This window comes from Lissotriton helveticus, chromosome 1_1 (assembly GCF_964261635.1).
Source record: "Lissotriton helveticus chromosome 1_1, aLisHel1.1, whole genome shotgun sequence".
Lineage (NCBI taxonomy): Eukaryota > Metazoa > Chordata > Amphibia > Caudata > Salamandridae > Lissotriton > Lissotriton helveticus.
Genome location: NC_136057.1, coordinates 708,906,106 through 708,922,911, shown reverse-complemented (window position 1 = coordinate 708,922,911; position 16,806 = coordinate 708,906,106). Strand labels below are relative to the sequence as shown.

The following is a 16,806-nucleotide window of genomic DNA, read 5'->3' as shown; positions in this document are numbered from 1 at the left end:
ACACAGTGCGTCTCTGGTACAAGGCACAGGCGAAGTTGAAATGGGACGGAATCATCACTAAACGTACCCCTTTATGGGACGCGAAGGCGTTGGGCCATTTGCGGCGCTATAAGGGCTTTGAACAGTGGGATAATATCGGTATTTCGACAGTGGGGGATATGTGGGAGGGAGATGGTGTGATATCATTTGCAACCCTACAGGCACAATATGAGTTGAGAGAAACAGAACTGTACAGGTACATTCAGATCAGACATGCACTGCGAGCGGCGATCCCGCCTGACACATCCCCACCTGAATCCTCCCCCCTAGAAGACCGTTTGCTCACGGACTACTTGCAGGAGGGGGCGACTTCGATAACATACCGTAAATTACTCAACAACATACCTGACCCACTGGGGAGACTGAAGGACAAGTGGGTGTTGGAGGTGGGGGATCTGGATGACACTGAATGGAACGCAGCATTGGCGTCCCCGCGCGAAGCAGGCATTTCTTCTAAATTCCGCCTTGTACAGTTGAAAATCCTACACCGGATTTACTATACTCGCACGACACTGCACAAGCTGCACAGGGCTGAGCATCCTTATTGCCTTAGGGGCTGCGGGGCAGAAGGTTCGTTTCTACATACGATTTGGAGCTGTCCGCGGCTGATTAGTTACTGGCAAAGAGTGTTGCGCACCATGGCCCAGGCACTACACACCACCCTTGCTATGGACCCGCGGTTGTGCCTGTTGAATGTCTGGGGGCCGACTGACCTCACCTTTTATGCAAGAACATGGGTGACGGTGGGGTTGGTGACGGCAAAACGAGACATAGCGCAGAAATGGGGATCGGCTGACCTGCCCACGCTGGCCCAGTGGACCAGAAACATGGATATACTCATGCTGACTGAGAGGGCAGTGTATAAGCTGAGGAGTAACCCGCGCAAATGGAATGGGGTGTGGCAAACGTGGAACTCCTACAGAGGGGACATATGCGAACCACTAGAAGAGGATGACCTTGAAGGATCTGAGAGCGAGGGGGACCTCTGATTGAATGTGAGGATGACTGTTGGGTGCTTTACATGGGTGAGAGTTGGACTTGCATGAGGGGGGGTGGGGTGCGGAGAGGGGGTGGGACAGGGGACATGGAATCGCTTGATAAGTTCCTCGCAGTGGACTGGGATGCAGGATACAGGAGATACTACCTCACCAACATGCAGAGCTATGTGTGCAGTTTTTCTTGTTTAAGTTGTTTATATGCAAACCACATCGAAAAACCTGAAAATGCAACCGATATCTTTTATAATATGTGTATACTGCCTTTCACCATGTCACTTGATTTGCCACAGTTCCACACGGCACTCGAGGGCCGGTAAATATTCTGACTCAGCGTCTAATGTGCCTCATGGGCGCCTCATGATTGTATGTGTTCAAGTGACTGATGGTGTATACTTATACTAACTGTGTTTTGCAACAAAAATAAATATTTCAAAAAAAAAATACTATCATTCCCTTATAAGAAGAACTCTTGCAACCTATTACAAGGATAGAATAGGACAAGAGGTGAGCTCGTCCAAATAACTATTTAGCATTTATAAAGACATCTCCTCGCTCGCAAGAACTGAGTCTCCAACTACCAGCTCAGTAGAATCATGCAATCAAAATGGCAGATTTCTTTGCGGAGAAGATAGCAAAGATCTACACTACCTTCCAGGATGAGGCACGCAACGGGATCTCGTCAGGTGTAGAAGACCGTCATGGAGGAGGCATTCCGCCTCTCCAAATTTAATCCTCCCCCTGTGAAGATCTCAAAGGCATAGCCTTAAGTATTACACCCGGCTCCCCTAGAGACCCTGCAACACCCAAAACGTTGAGAGAAGGCCTAGAAATCCTAATACCTTACATTAGGCATCTCCTTGAACTCTCCTTTGCTGGTGGTGTAGTTCCAAAACGGTGGAAGCAAGCAGTTGTTCTCCCCATAAAAAAGAAACCGGGTGCCAGCTCGAATCACTTCGAGAACTTCTGCCCTGTCTCACTCTTTCCCTACTTTGCAAAAATAGCCGAAAAAGTGGTCAATACTCAACTGACCGCCCATGTGGACCGGCACAGTCTACTCCACCCTACTCAATCAGGCTTTAGGGCTACTTACTCCACAGAATCTGCGCTGCTCTTGTCAAGTTAGACAATCCGCAGACATGTAGAGGAGGGTCAGACAGTCGCACTGATCCTTTTGGATCTCAGTGAGTCCTTTGACACTGTCTCAGTGAAGGGGGTTGGACAAAAAGGCACTAAAATGGATGGCTGCCTTCTTGCAAGACCGGAGCTTTCACGTGGCCCTTCGACCTCACTATTCTAAAAGTCTTCCACTGTCTCAAGGGGTCCCTCAGAGCTCTATACTGAGTCCCACCATTTTTAATCTTTAAGGCGCCTCATTGGCAGAGATTATAGCAAAGCACAGAATCACTGTTGTGTCATATGCAAATGACACGCAATTAGTGGTCTCGCTATCACAACCTGCGAGGCAGCAGCCACAAATCTGTCCACTTGTCTACAGGATCTATCTTCCTGAATGAAAATGAATAGCCTAAAACTTAATGGCAGCAAGACCGAGATTCTAGTGTTGGGGAAATCTCCCTCCCTCTGGTCATCGGCGTGGCGGCCACAAACATTGGGCCCCAACCCCTCCCCAAGTAATCAGGTCAAGAACTTGGGTGTGTGGCTAGACTCCATTCTCTGCTTTGAGGCTCACACCAAAAAGGTGGCAAGGAAGTGCTTCGGCGTTTTGCTCGTATTACGGAAAACTCTGGATGTGCTCCTCTTCTCAGCCAGGAAAACCCTAGTCCATGCACTGGTTACATCTAACCTGGACTATTGTAATATTTTATACCTGGGAGCAGCAAAAAAATGCGTGCATAGGTTCCAATGCATTCAGAATGCAGCTGCCCGCCTTGTGCTGATGCTGCCTAGGAGAGTCTCGACCAAAAAGCTCTAGCTACCCTACACTGGCTGCCACTTAAGGAGAGAATACTTTTCAAATCTTTGTGTATCAGCCATAGCATCTTGCAAGGAAAGGGGCCGAGGTACCTACACAATCTACTCACTCCCTATACCCCTACTCGTCATCTTAGATCGACCGGTGCTCACCTGGTTAGAATTCCTAAAACTTAAAAAAGCAAGATTCGAAGCCCGCTCCTTCAGCTATTTCGCCTCTAAGCACTGGAATGCACTCCCTCTCATCCTATGGGCAGAACCATTGAAGCCACTTTTTCTGAAGAAATTGAACACCTGGCTCTTCTGCACCCAGGTCTCTTGCCTTCTGTTTCCTGCCCTTTACATCTTCACGAATCTGTGCGTCAGCGCGAGGACACAACAGTAGCTGTAACCAGGCGCTTTACAAGCTTGTTTATTATTATTAAAGTGTACATAAAAACAACATGCCTGCCATAAAGCTTTGTAAAGGCAGTCGTTAGCAAATCAGCTAATGATTTATCACTATGAATCATAGTAGTACAGCGAAATACGCCCATATTTTGCAAAAATACTGCGCTAACAGATCCTACAAAGTTTAAGTAAATTAAGACTTACGCAAATAGTTACACAACTTACTTGCACTAACCAAAATAAGGATCTGCGCACCATAATATTTAATCCTGCTAAGTTGTAACAAAATCTGAATGGCGGATTTCTTCATACACAACGTATAAACATTTATGTAAAATGCATTGAATTTAAGCATGTTTTGGGACCCCAACAACATTTGCATATTAATATATACTTTGGACAAAAAAGATTCCAATTTTCTGAAACACTAACTCAACATTTCCTTTAATTTACACACTCAACTTTAGGCCACTCCACTGTAAGCAATTTACAGTATGCCACTTCACTTTATAACACTACATTATAAGCCACTACACTGTATGCTAATTCACTGTACGTTACTCCACTCCACCCATCTGCACTGTACGCCACTGCAATGTACACCAGTATGCTATTATACTGTTCCCCACTATATTCTTTTACTCTTTCATGAATGCCACTTTACTGGACGTCCCTAAAATGTGCTGCTTGCAACAGTACACTATTCCACTGTACCCAATTTACGCTAGTCCACTATATTCTATTCTACTATGGGCCACATGAAGGTTCACTACTGGAGTTTATGCTATTCCATTGTCCGCTACTAAAATTAGCAACTGTCTTAGCCATGTAAACACTTAAGATTGTCAAGAGTGAAAGCCTCCAAATTTTGTTCAGTTGTGGTTTGATGGGATAAAGGGAAAAAAGAAAGCAAACGTCAACGGTCAAATAATTATCTGCCAGACTAAGGGTAAAAAGATTCATAATCGAGGGGGGAGTGATGTGATTGGTAATGAATACGCCTACTTACAAAAACCACCACTCTTGGAAATAACCCTGATATTTTCACAAATGGCATGATTGTGAAGGGAAATAAGTATGGTCATAGTTTATAGCCCCCCACCCCGAACCCTCTGTTCCCCCTACGATTATGGTTTCAATTTCTTTCCTTGCCTCATAAGTAAAATCTTTGAGAAGGGATAGAGGAAACCCAGGTACTAGATTCATCTTCTCGAAAGGTAGGCTCTTAAGTAAACTAGTCTCATTTTGATGTCTTTGCAACCCACAGGATGGTCTCTTAAACCTTCAAAAATGCTCTTTATTGTTTGGTCCCCACAAACTTGGTTCTCTGCATTTCCTTAGATGCACTCTAAGCTTCATCAACACCTTAAGACCACCTGCTCCAGCAATCTCCACTAATTGGCAGGTTAATAACTTGCCCTTATACGGTCTAAGCTAAAGGAATTATGAGGTCTTGTGAACACATTCGTTGTTAATGGTCTACTTGCTGTGTCACAGAAGCCCTGATTTGCCTTCATCTTTTGCACAATGGTCAGACTTTTCCTGTAGTACAAATGCGAACACTGAAAAATTTCCTTGATATTCACCAAGGAGGCCTCTTGAGTTGAGAATAAACTATACATTGTCTTGGGCGCAGGAGAATACCCCCACCTAATCATGTTTTAATGCATTTGATTGTGACAAAAAAAAAAGAGGTAACAAAAATAAAATCAACATATTTAAAACATTAGAAACATATTTAAAACATTTGGAATGTAATTATTGGTAACCACTGCTTATGTTTATTAAGCTTGTAAAGCGCACAGCTACTCAAAGTGTACCGGCGCTAGCTCCTGAAGAAAGAATGAACGTGTATCAGGTTAAAACAGCAAGGTCTTGAGTCCTTTTTTAAAAAGCACTGGCTCCTGAGTAGTCCTCAGGGCTAAAGGCAGTAGGTTCCTGGCCAAACCAGCCTATGCACAAAGGAGTTTCCACCAAGACGCTGGCGCTTAAACTTCAGGATCAGCATCAGCCACTGGGCAGAGGACCGCAGCACTCTGCCAGGCACATAAAAGGCAAATCTTCTCTGAAGATATAGAGGGCCGGTATCATACAAGTCCTGGTGAGCGATGGTGAGCATTTTGAAATTCAGGCGGGACTCCACTGGCAGCCAATGCAAGGCTCGCAAGTGTGTCCGCACACTATCTCTAGGAGAAAGCCCCCTTAGGAGTCTAACTGCTGAATTCTGCACCACCTGAAGTTTTTTAACCAGGGACCCCGAGCAGCTTACCAGGAGCGCATTGGCGTAGTCCAGGCGGGAAAGGATCAGCGCACGGACAACGGTTTCTCTAGAAGCATTCGGCAAGAGGAAGAAACTTAGATAACCAGGGACTCAGAACACTTGTGCTAGAAATTGTTTTAAAACGTAACACATCCAATGGTTTCTCTGCTTAACTAATCAGTGTCTTTAGTACCACTAAATCTAAATTGAACGTTAAAACTTGACACTTTTTCAGTATAATACTTAAAATTTACATTTTTGTAGTAACATACTGTCAAATTTCAAGTAAAATGAGAGAGAAGGCATAATCTGATCCACAGGAGTTTTAAAAATTGAGATTTTGGAATCTCAAAGTAGACATACAAGTTCTCAAAGAAAACCAAGTAATTTAATTGGAGTGATTGTGAACAGAATATATAATACAAGTACTCACACATTGCTGATATCAACGGTTAAAGTCGTATACATAGCTGATTTAGGTGAATCTCTTTGATAGTTACAATTTCAATTTCTCATCAGAGAATGTGAAATGTATGGCTATTAACATCTTTTTTTGCTGAAGAAGCCTGTGACTGTCTCACTTTAAGAAAAAAGGATAATGTTTCTTCCTTTGTCAGGATGTCCATGAAAAGATGCGTCATAGCAGGAGCCTACATGGCATTTCTTTTACTATTTGCAAAGGAAGTCTTCTATATGACTGTGAAGACTCTGGAGTGTTAAAAAGCTTTGAAGTGATACAGGAGAGACAGGTATAAAAATAAGACTAGCTAAGGCTACAGGCTATTCTGATATTTCTCAGTTGATTTGATGTTTTTCCATGTAATGGCGTGAAGCTCACTTATCCAGATGGATTCCGGATAGTGATACAATTTAACTACAAAATATTAGACTTCCTTTTGCAAGCATCGGGAGTGACAGGCATAAATAACAACAATTTTCCCAGCGGAGGTCAAGTTATTGCTCAAAATCCCTCCAAACCTCCCTGCTGTTTTCTTAACAGCAGCAACATATGTCTTTTGATAACTGGCTAAGATAACATTTTCCAAAAGTTTCCGAAACCTGCTGTGAAAAAATGGGGTGATTTGGGGTCTTTTAAACAAAAAAAGAATCATCCACCTGCTAATAAACAAAAGGAAACAGCTCAGCATGCCTTTTCAAGGCTGTTACTGTTTAAAATAATGAACTCAAGGGCGGGTAGTAGAAGGTTCTCTTAATTTGCATATGCAGATTATATATTGTTTCTGACGGCACTAACGTGACTCGGCTTGTAAATCAAGGTTACAGGGAGAAAAGCATAATCTGCAATTGTTTGTGGAAAAACAACTATGACTTTGAGTGTACATTTTCAATTGAGTTATTAAGTCTATAAGGTGATCTAAACCAGTTATAGGAATTAAGCAAAGCACGTCATTTATGACAGTAAGTAAACTGTCGATATCAGTTAATACCCATTTGAAAAGCTCGCTAAAACACTACATTCTAGAGGTTCATGGAAAAATATACCTTAGCAAGAATAAATTACTGGAATTCCTAATCCATAGTTAAAGTGATAATTTACTCTACAATTGTGCAGTATACAGAAAATAATGCAGATTTAAGTCTTACAAGGTTCTGCTTCTTTTGTAATTCTTCCAGATATCCTAGAATGTCTTCATCTGCTACATCAAAAGCAGTCTGGCCCTACAAAAAAATACAATAATGTAAGAATAACTGAATTGCAACAGAGGTTAAAAGCAAGATTTATTTTAACCAGATGAGGTGTTTGAGCTTTAATCATTTGAGACTGAACATATTCCATTTTGACCTCGACAGCCACCATTCTCTGCTTTATGGTGCCAAATACATAATGCGCCTTTACAAAGAAAACCATCAAGAGCCAATTCCTCTTGATCCTCTGCCGACTTTTCATGAAGTAGTAGACTTTGTACACTTGTAAAAAAATTAATATTTAGAGAACATCCCTTGTATGTGTGTATATATGTATCATATTTTATTTTTCACATCACTGCACCTATGAGCACTGCGCGGTCTGCACCACTCTAAATTAAAAACAGCTATCAACAAAATATGATGTAGACAGTGGAAGGACAGCCACGGTGTCTCCAAATTCTCGAAACCTGTGACCATTATCTCTTTATAACCTTCACAAAGGAGTTGAACTGAACTTCTAGCGAGCTTAGCGCTGGAATCTTTCAAAGCTAGGTTAAGAGCCAGTCTGACAGCAACCACTTGCAGAGCACAGGAAGGTTTCATCGTTGGTGAGCGAGCATAGCCATACATCATCCAAAAATATAGCTTAAGAAACGGGACCTACCCAGAAATAGAAGAATGCTTAAGCTTGAAAAACCTAAAATATTGCTATGTTCTTTTTGTGTAGCAGAGATTTACACTACAATCCGTTCTGGACAGAAAATTCTGCCAACTTGTAACTTTTGAAGCAATAATGCTGGGGCTAAAGCAGAGTGCGTAATCTAACAAACCACCTACTCCTCAACAGCAATTTGAATGATACACTGTACTGCGTCTGGTAGAACAAAAACTATTTCTTGACAGCATTATTCAAGGCTGCAGCGAAAAGTTCCTTAAATGTCTCATACTGACAAATTAGAAAAACTATAAATAAAAAAAAAAGATAGTTCTCACCACTTTATTAACGGTTTCCATTTCACACAAGTTCTCCACTAAAATTCGACAGGCTTCTTCTTTACCCCAGTGTGCAGCAGCATGAAGCGGTGTCCAGCCATCAAAATCTTTGATGTTTATATCATAGCCTGCCTGAATTAAAATCCTACAAAAGGTAGTAAGCAGTAGAAAAACATACAAATGTGAGAAATATACAAAATGCATTATGTTTTGTACTATAGGCTCTCACAAAATGTTGTAAACAAATTAAAGCTCAGTTTTGCTTAATCACTCTGGAGTTTATGACACACGCACTGCAGTGTTAAAGTAGCAGCAGTTAGCATGACGTCAAGGCGGGCCCTTAGATGCAGAAGTGCAGCAGGCCTCTTAATAAAGGCCGGTACTGACAAAAGCAGTGCCACCAGTCCAGCAGTAACTGACGACCAGACAGACCGCATGATTCCACGGCAGATTACTACATCATAGCTGGAAAAATTTATCAAGCACCTGACTTGGGGTCTGTCAAACTCCAGAGTGATACAACAAAACCAAAGTCCAATAAAACAGAAGAAGCTCCTTCTTATAGAGGCAACGAGTGGACTCCTTGACCTCTGGCAAAAGTTTCCTCCCAAGTTTTGCAGATTCATTTACTCTCTTTTTGATCCGAATATTTACATAAGAATGACAACTTACAGAAAATTACGGACCTTTTAAGCCCTGAAAAAGTCCCATGGGGACGAAACTCGTTGGCAGTCTTGTCCATTAGGCGTCTGTATTTTAAAGAAAGTGTTTATGGATTAAAAGAATAAAGACATTGTTTTCTGAAATCAAAAATACGATCCTTTGCTCTTTCATTTGGGAAGCTATCCACCTATACTTCTCTTTGTTTCAAACTATGGACAATAATTTCCTTCACAAACTGTTTACTTGTGATTCTCGGGTGCAGGCCCATGTGTTGAATTGTTTATGGTCTGCACACCGCCTTTATGGAATGCATGTAGGTCACATCCCAGACCTAGTGCACGGAGTTGTTATCACAATACTGAGGCCACAATACCTTGTAACGACTGGTGCTGGACTTCAGTGCTCTGACCTTCACTTTGTGCCCTTAAGACAGACATATTTGTAGACAGACAGACGGGACAGTGAGACATATAGATGGAAAGGAGGGCAGATATTTGGTCAGAGAGATAGGGAGGTAGACAGACAGAGGGGGGCTTTGAGCCGTGTCTGTGGCTCATGCAGTGGCACTGAAGGATCGATGCTTGCTGGCAGCCCGTGCCCTAAAGGCGGGCGCCTTGAAGCGCACAAGAGCAGGGGCTGCAGTTAACCCCCCGCCTCCTCCCTTCAGAGATATAATCTAGGGGCTAGTCTTAAATGCAACGGCAAGTCTTGGATGAAAATGATACCAGTGGGCACCATCAAATATTACATTTTCCCTTATTTGTTCCATTCTTGTGAGTCACATTTGATCTAATTTTTTTTACCTTAGTTGTTGATGTCGATTTAGAGCTTTATGTTATTTAGAAATTGATACAAAGCACTGCATCTCGCTAATAGTGCTGCATGTACTGAGGAATATTTCAGCTAATTGTATTATCCATCAGAACAAGATTACTATGCTAATCCTCCCCCAGCACTTTGGGCATCGCGACCGATTTATGAAATTATATTAAACACAGTCTGCCCAGCCAAGGGAAAGGAAATGGCAACAGATAAAGACAAAAAGCCTGTACCTGTAAAGCATTTGGTATTTTATACATCTATTTTGGAACAAAATAGTAATAATTAACTCACATGCTAATAACTAATCATCCTGGTAGACGAGGAAGGGCTCTTGTTGGAGGTACAAGTGACGGGTAATCAGTTAATTCGCAGCTTACTAGGTCTCGCCTGAGACAGCGCATGCGCTGTCTCTTCAAGACATTTAGTAAGTGGCTTTTAAAAGTGCCACAAGAGGCTTTTGCTGGCCTACAGCTTGCGTTCACGAGCACAGCTGCCATCTGTGTTGTAATCAGGCTCCTCTGCTTGCACTACACCCCCCTCCCTTTTCCCCTTCCCTCCTGGTCAGCTTCATCTGTGTCTTCTAGCTGTGAATCATGCTCCTCTGCTCGTGCTCGCACTCCCCCTCCCTTCTCCCCATCCTCTCCCTCCTCTTTGTCAGTTTCATTTGTGTCTTCTATCACTGTGAATGCTCCTGCTTCCACCAGGCACACACAACACCAGCCGTCAGTGCACGCTTCCACCAGGCACACAACACCAGCCGTACAATCGTATATGTGTGTTCGAAACCCGACTACTGTTCTTGTCTGCCTACATCAATGGCATCCCTTGTGCTCAAATTGATTCACTTTTATTCAAACTAATGGGAACATTGGAATGATGCTATGCATTTTTCTCTATCTAGATCCAATTTGGTACATCAAATTTACTTATGAGCATTGCCCGAGCTAATCCCTGATTTTTATGAAGTAAGTAGAGAATGTATCATCAGTGAAATTGGTTATATGATTGTACTTTTTATCAAATATGTGACATGCAATACGTGATGTCAATAGTCTGCTTAATAGACAATGCGTGAGCTGTACTCTTTTTATTATTAGCCTACATGTGTCTATCAATGAATATAAAATAAACAAAGTTTGTTGATGACAGACCCATTGCTTCAAGGCCACTGTACTAGCTGTTATGATGTAATGGTCCGTATATTAAACTTTTTTAGGAGAATCAAAACATGCGAATTTGGGTACTGATTCGTAGTCTTATTATTGTCACATTTAGAAATGTAAAGTGTATTGTATCTTATGTTATGTTTTGTATAATTTCAGATTGCGTTGTGGCTCCTGAAGAAGGCGTTAATTCGCCGAAATGCGCGTCGAGTATTGCATTGTTAATTCGGTCGGACACCCCTCTGATTGGTGTTCCTGTCATAATTTTATCCTGTACCATGTTTTTTTAAATGTATTTTTTGTTTGTAATTTTTATTATTGTGTTATTTAGTTTCAATTATTAGTGATTTACCGTAGGTATCTTTGTTTTTGTATTAATTATATGTTCATTTTTATTAAAATTTGATGATTTTAGATCAGCTTTTCCAGCTATTCAATTGTCCTTGACTTGGGTCCTTCACTTGTTTATTTTATTTGAAAGCCCTTGACTGCCTAGAAAAATTTTGCACACAGCCTGCTTCCACCAGGCACACACAACACCAGCCGTCAGTGCACGCTTCCACCAGGCAAACAACACCAGCCGTCAGTGCACGCTTCCACCAGGCACACACCACCAGCCGTCAGTGCTCGCTTCTACCAGGTGCACACACACCACCAGCCGTCAGTGCACACTTTCACCAGGTACACACACCACCAGCCGTCAGTGCACACTTTCACCAGCCGTCACACACTACCAGCGGTCGGTGCATGCTTCCACCAGGCACACACCACCAGCCGTCAGCGCACGCTTTCACCAGGCGCACACACACCACCAGCCATCAGTGCACGCTTCCACCAGGCACACACACCACCAGCCGTCAATGCACGCTTCCACCAGGGGCACACACGACCAGCCATCAGTGCACGCTTTTACCGGGCACACACACCACCAGCCGTCAGTGCACACTTTCACTAGGCACACACTACCAGCCTTCAGTGCAGCAGGCAGGCTCTTCTCAGAGTTTCTTGAAAAATATGTGTTCGATGCCTGGGAGGGAGTGGGTCGAGTTTCCATAAACCATGCTGAGTATGCAGGTGCAGTACATGAACTGCTGTGTGAGTGAGTCATGCTTCCTGGGGCTCACTCGCTCCACACTTGTTAATTGCGCTGGCACCAGGCTTTTTCTCATTTGCAAAGTTCGGTGCATGCGCACAGCTAGGCAGCCCCCACACCCCCGGGAATGACTGCTTCCTACACCCAGAATGGAAACAACATTCAGAGCAATGAGTTCATTTGATGCAAAGAACTGTTAACAAAAACCATGTCCAGCTATTGTAGATCTGGCAACTTAAACAAAACAGCAACAAAAAACAAACAAGCATTGGCATAGCCAATAGGTCTCTCTTTTTGGACCCTATAAGTATTTAGTTATGCAGCAGATTATCCTTGGTGCAACAACACCAACTGTAGCATGGCTAAACACTTATAAGGTCCCAAATGCGAGACCTATTGGCTATGTCAATGCTTGTTGAGGTGAGCTGTGAGGTCGGCGCAGGCTGGAGCCTGGTAACTGTTTGGAAGAGAGGGGGAGGCAGAGCAGAGAGAGCGGTATTGAAAGGTGGGGGAAGAGCCGCTCTCAATGTAGACTGGGGCCAGTCACTGGCCGGAGAAGCATCGAGTCTGCGGAGCTGGACAGCAGGAAAAGTGGCCCCGCGAAGGGGAAGGGACGCCAAAAAAAGACCGAAGTGAGGAGAGCAGAGGGATCACGCAGCGACAAGCGAAAGCAAAGATGCTGCACCTGACGTTGTGGAAACTGGGCGCTGTGCTGAAACATTAGGCAAGGCGCAGGAGCATTTATAGTTTAAGCCTGCAGGAGGGCAGAATAATGACGGACGGTATGGAGAGCTTACACAGAAGGGGTTGTCGATGTAGACAGGGGGACAAGAGGGTGTTTGAGTGTGTGCTGATAGGGAGCTGGGCTTGTGTTGTAAACAAACTACTACATCTGTGAGCATTTATAAACTTCTCACATTTCGATTTCCGTCCTAGGAAGGGCCTTATATTCAATTCAGCTTAGAGTGGGCATAATGCTTGTCCAGGGTGTGAAGGGGTTTAGCCAAAACGACTTTAAAAATATGCAATTGCACATTTGGTTCCAGTCCCCTTTACGGAGCCCTCCGCTGCGAAGAGCTCTGTAGAAATGTGATTTTTTTTCCAAGGAAGGTGCATGGAGACCAGCATTAGGAGCAGCTCTCCATATGGAATTTGCGAGTTCAACTATGAACATAGCATTTTAGTGCTTTGAGTATCTGAGCCTGTGCTTTATTTATGTTGCGTTTTCAGGTGATATTACTTTTAGCAAAAACTCCCATCAATATCTGCACCCCATCCAAGACGATATGAATCTCGGGTCTATTCAGACAAAGACTTTAAGTGTTATTTCATGGAGTGTGGCGGGTTTGCACACTAAGTTAGAAAATCAAAAGATGGAAGTATGTTGGAAGAAGAATATACTATAATTTGTTGTCAAGAGACTTGGCTGAAGGGCGCACCGCATATTGATTGGTATGTCTCTTATTTGGGTACCAGCCATCGCCTCAGTCAGGCCAGGTAAACAGAGGTCGGGCTACTTTTATCTCGGTAACACTGGATGACAAAGACAAAATAACTCCTCTTAACACCTTTTTCTCATTTGTTGTTAATAGCTCTCCTAAAGCCCTTTTGAACTATTGTTGATTAATCTTTAGAATAATATATTTGATTATACATTAACTAAGGTCATAGATGGGCTGGAGAATGCTATAAGTGAGAAACAACATTATCATGGAAAGGAACTCCAAATTATCTGGATAGGAGATTTTGATATACAAGTTTCTGAGCCTAATGTATTGACTGTATGTGGCATCTGTGATGAAGTCGATCAGTCCCTTAAACATTTCAAGCACAATCTATGGGGATTCCTTAAATAGAGTTGTTATAGCTGAAGACTTGATATTTGCACAGGAGTATGATTCAACTAGGCATTTGCAAATCCCAGCGTATGTGGAGCACGTTCAAACTCAAAAATCAACCATATATTAATTACTACAAATCTTAAAGCACTTTTAAAAGGGAGTGAAGTGACCATAACCCCATATCGTGGTCCCTAGATAGAATTCTGGGGAAACAGGCAGGAAAAGTACCACAATCTAAGATTAAGTATAACACAATAGGGTTTTAACAAAAAGTGGAGGAAAATCGATAAGGAGGCTTGAGAGATATTACGGTAAATAAACAGGAACAAATTGAGGTAGCTCTAAAAGAGTATGTCAATCTGGAGAAGATCATATATGCTTTGACTTCGTTAAATAAATATATACAAGCCAAGCTAACAAAATGCTCCAGGAGAACAACTGAAACCCCTAGATGGTTAAACAGTGCCTGTACCGCGGCTCATAGATTGTTGATGCATGCTTTTAGTTTACACCCGAGGGATAGAGAGGAAGTAGTAAAAGCCTAGGAAATCGTATAATAATAAAACTATAGCAAAAAGGAAGCTGGAATTAAAAGAAAAAGCCTCGGAAGACTAAAATTTCATGTATGGCTAAAGACCCTTGTGCATTCTGGCAGGTCGTAAATTCCGCTACCTTGTTAGGGGATGAATCGACCAAGCTAGAGACCATTGTACCAGTTGCAGATTGGGTAAACCATTTCTCAAAAATATTTTGTTATACTCTCCAGAATTCCAATTTGGACGGTATTCGAGCAGCCACCACTTCAAATCTCAAGCTGTCTCCTCAGAGACCAGGGTGGCATTGGCCAAATTTGCTTAGAGCCGGGTCCACTGGAACTTAAAATTCTATTCCAGAGTAGCATAGGTCACATGATATAGCTGATGAGGGCGCAAGAAGCTTAGAGGTCAAGAAGCCTCAGAGGTACTCTCCCTGTTATCCAGGACCAAGCCAGAAGCCTGTTCTGGACTCGTTGCTATGGAGAAAACCCTGAACTTCACTGTGTCCAGGATTGCCCTAAGGAATGGAAGCCTCTGCGAAGGAGTCCGTGGGTACTTCAGCTGATTGGGAGCCCAAACCATGACCAGAGGCTCACCATCATTCATAGGTGCTCTACAACTGTCTTCAATCCATCTACCAAAAGTAATTCGTCAAGTTAGGGGGAACACAGACATCCCGACATCCAAAGATGGGTCGCAATTACTTTGGAGAACTTTTGTTAACATCCAACTAGCAATAATCAGGCCAAAAGGGAGCACAGCAAGCTGGCCTCCATTTGAACCACAGGTAACACCTATGGGACTGCAGGATGGGTATATGAATATATGCATTTGCAGGTCCAAGGACAGTCACCCGGGCCCAGAGCAGATAGGATCTAGGCCAGCATGAACATTTTTAATTTATCCTTCCGGGGGGAGGAATTAAGTAGGCAGATGTCCCAAATAGGGTTGATTTTACCCCATGCCCAGAATGAGTAATTAGCAAGGTTAACAACCCCTCCCTTTTTCCCCCATTGTATGTTGTGTGGGGATGAGTAGGCTATTACTTTAAACTCAACTTCGCTTAACGTGCTCTACCAGCTAGACTACTACCAGGCCTCGAGAAATCTACATGCCCTCTCGCTATGGTGAGCCAGATTTCATCAGGGAGAGCTATATTTAGGGCCTACTGGCTCATTCTGGCGAGCTGTCAATCAACAGTTCTTTTCAACCACAAGTGAATGAGCGATAAAGATGCCTTTAAATCTTGTTAATATTTTGTCGCACTTGCTCTGTCTTTAGAGGCAGAGGTCAAAAGTCAGTTTGTCTTCTTACATTTACTTTTCTTCCTCTGAGGATTTGGTAAAGTGAACTGTCCGACAATCATACTGTGCAAAGCATGTGAAATGAAAGGCTCTAACATGTAAAGCTTTTTTTGTAACAACATTTAAATAGATAAGTGAACTGCACAAACATTCCAAAATATATTTAGGTAGTTATCAAATCACATTTTTGAAATTCTGAGTGATGAAAAAAAGATTTTTATAGGATGAATACGAATCAGTACACTTTACTTGGTGATGTGCAAATGACAAATATTTTTTCTGGAATCCTATTTCCAAACATTGTTTATGCACTATATTGTTCTATCAGTAAAACTGTATGTTAGTGGGAAAGTTTGTGGCAATTTTAATAGGAAATGTGCTGTCTGTATACAACAGTGCACTACCACATCATGCTTTAAGTAATACATTTATTAAAAGTGAGCTTTTAAAAAATGAAATATTCCTGCCCCGCCATGATGACAATGCTATTAGTGAACTAAAAGGCAAGTCAGGGGGGTCATGTGTACCCTAATGTGGGACTGATTCGTATTATACATAAAGCAAAAGCCTTTGTCTATTAAATCAAAGAGGTTTTTTGTACAGCAGATATGCTGAGCTCGCATATTTAAACGTGCTCTCCTATGTGATAATGAAGAAAAAGGCAGCTCCATAAAATAAAATATTTGACTACGATCACACAATTTGAGACCAGTTTACGGGTCAAATACATTACACTTAGGTCGAGTAGATTATTCAAATTACTAGACCTGCAGGTCTAGTAACATTTTTATGATTTTTCGAATCCCAACTCCTTATTGTTGGCACTAGACATCCAAGACTTAGCAAACATGGCTGCCCTCTCAAGGGCATATCAGATCATTCCCCACTGATGCTGGTATGGTATGCTACTGGGACAAAGCCGAAAGGTGCTTGGCCCTTTAGCTCCTGGTTTATAAAAAGAGACCGGATGGCACCATTAAGGGCAAGGCACTGAAGAAAACTTTGAAATTAATAAACCATCAGTCCAATAAGCCTCCATGGTTTGGGATGCATTCCAAGTGATAATTAGAGGAAGGGCCATGGTACATCAGATTTCAGAAAAGGAAACAAGACGCCAATAAG

General features: G+C 42.5%; 1 protein-coding gene across 8 annotated transcripts in view; it reads right to left on the bottom strand.

The window, feature by feature from the left end:
* PPP1R12A (protein phosphatase 1 regulatory subunit 12A) overlaps window positions 1-16,806 on the bottom strand; it is a 1,571,083-nt gene that overhangs the window by 1,000,893 nt on the left and 553,384 nt on the right. For all 8 annotated transcript variants that reach the window (XR_013606928.1, XM_078674242.1, XM_078674241.1 and 5 more), the window contains exons 5-6: window positions 8,263-8,407; window positions 7,225-7,299 (exon numbers count right to left, since the gene is read on the bottom strand). Coding sequence is in view for 7 of the 8 variants with exons in the window: in XM_078674242.1 (XP_078530368.1) it covers window positions 7,225-7,299; window positions 8,263-8,407 (220 nt within the window). In the remaining variant the exon portion in view is untranslated. The remainder of the gene's footprint in view (window positions 1-7,224; window positions 7,300-8,262; window positions 8,408-16,806) is intronic.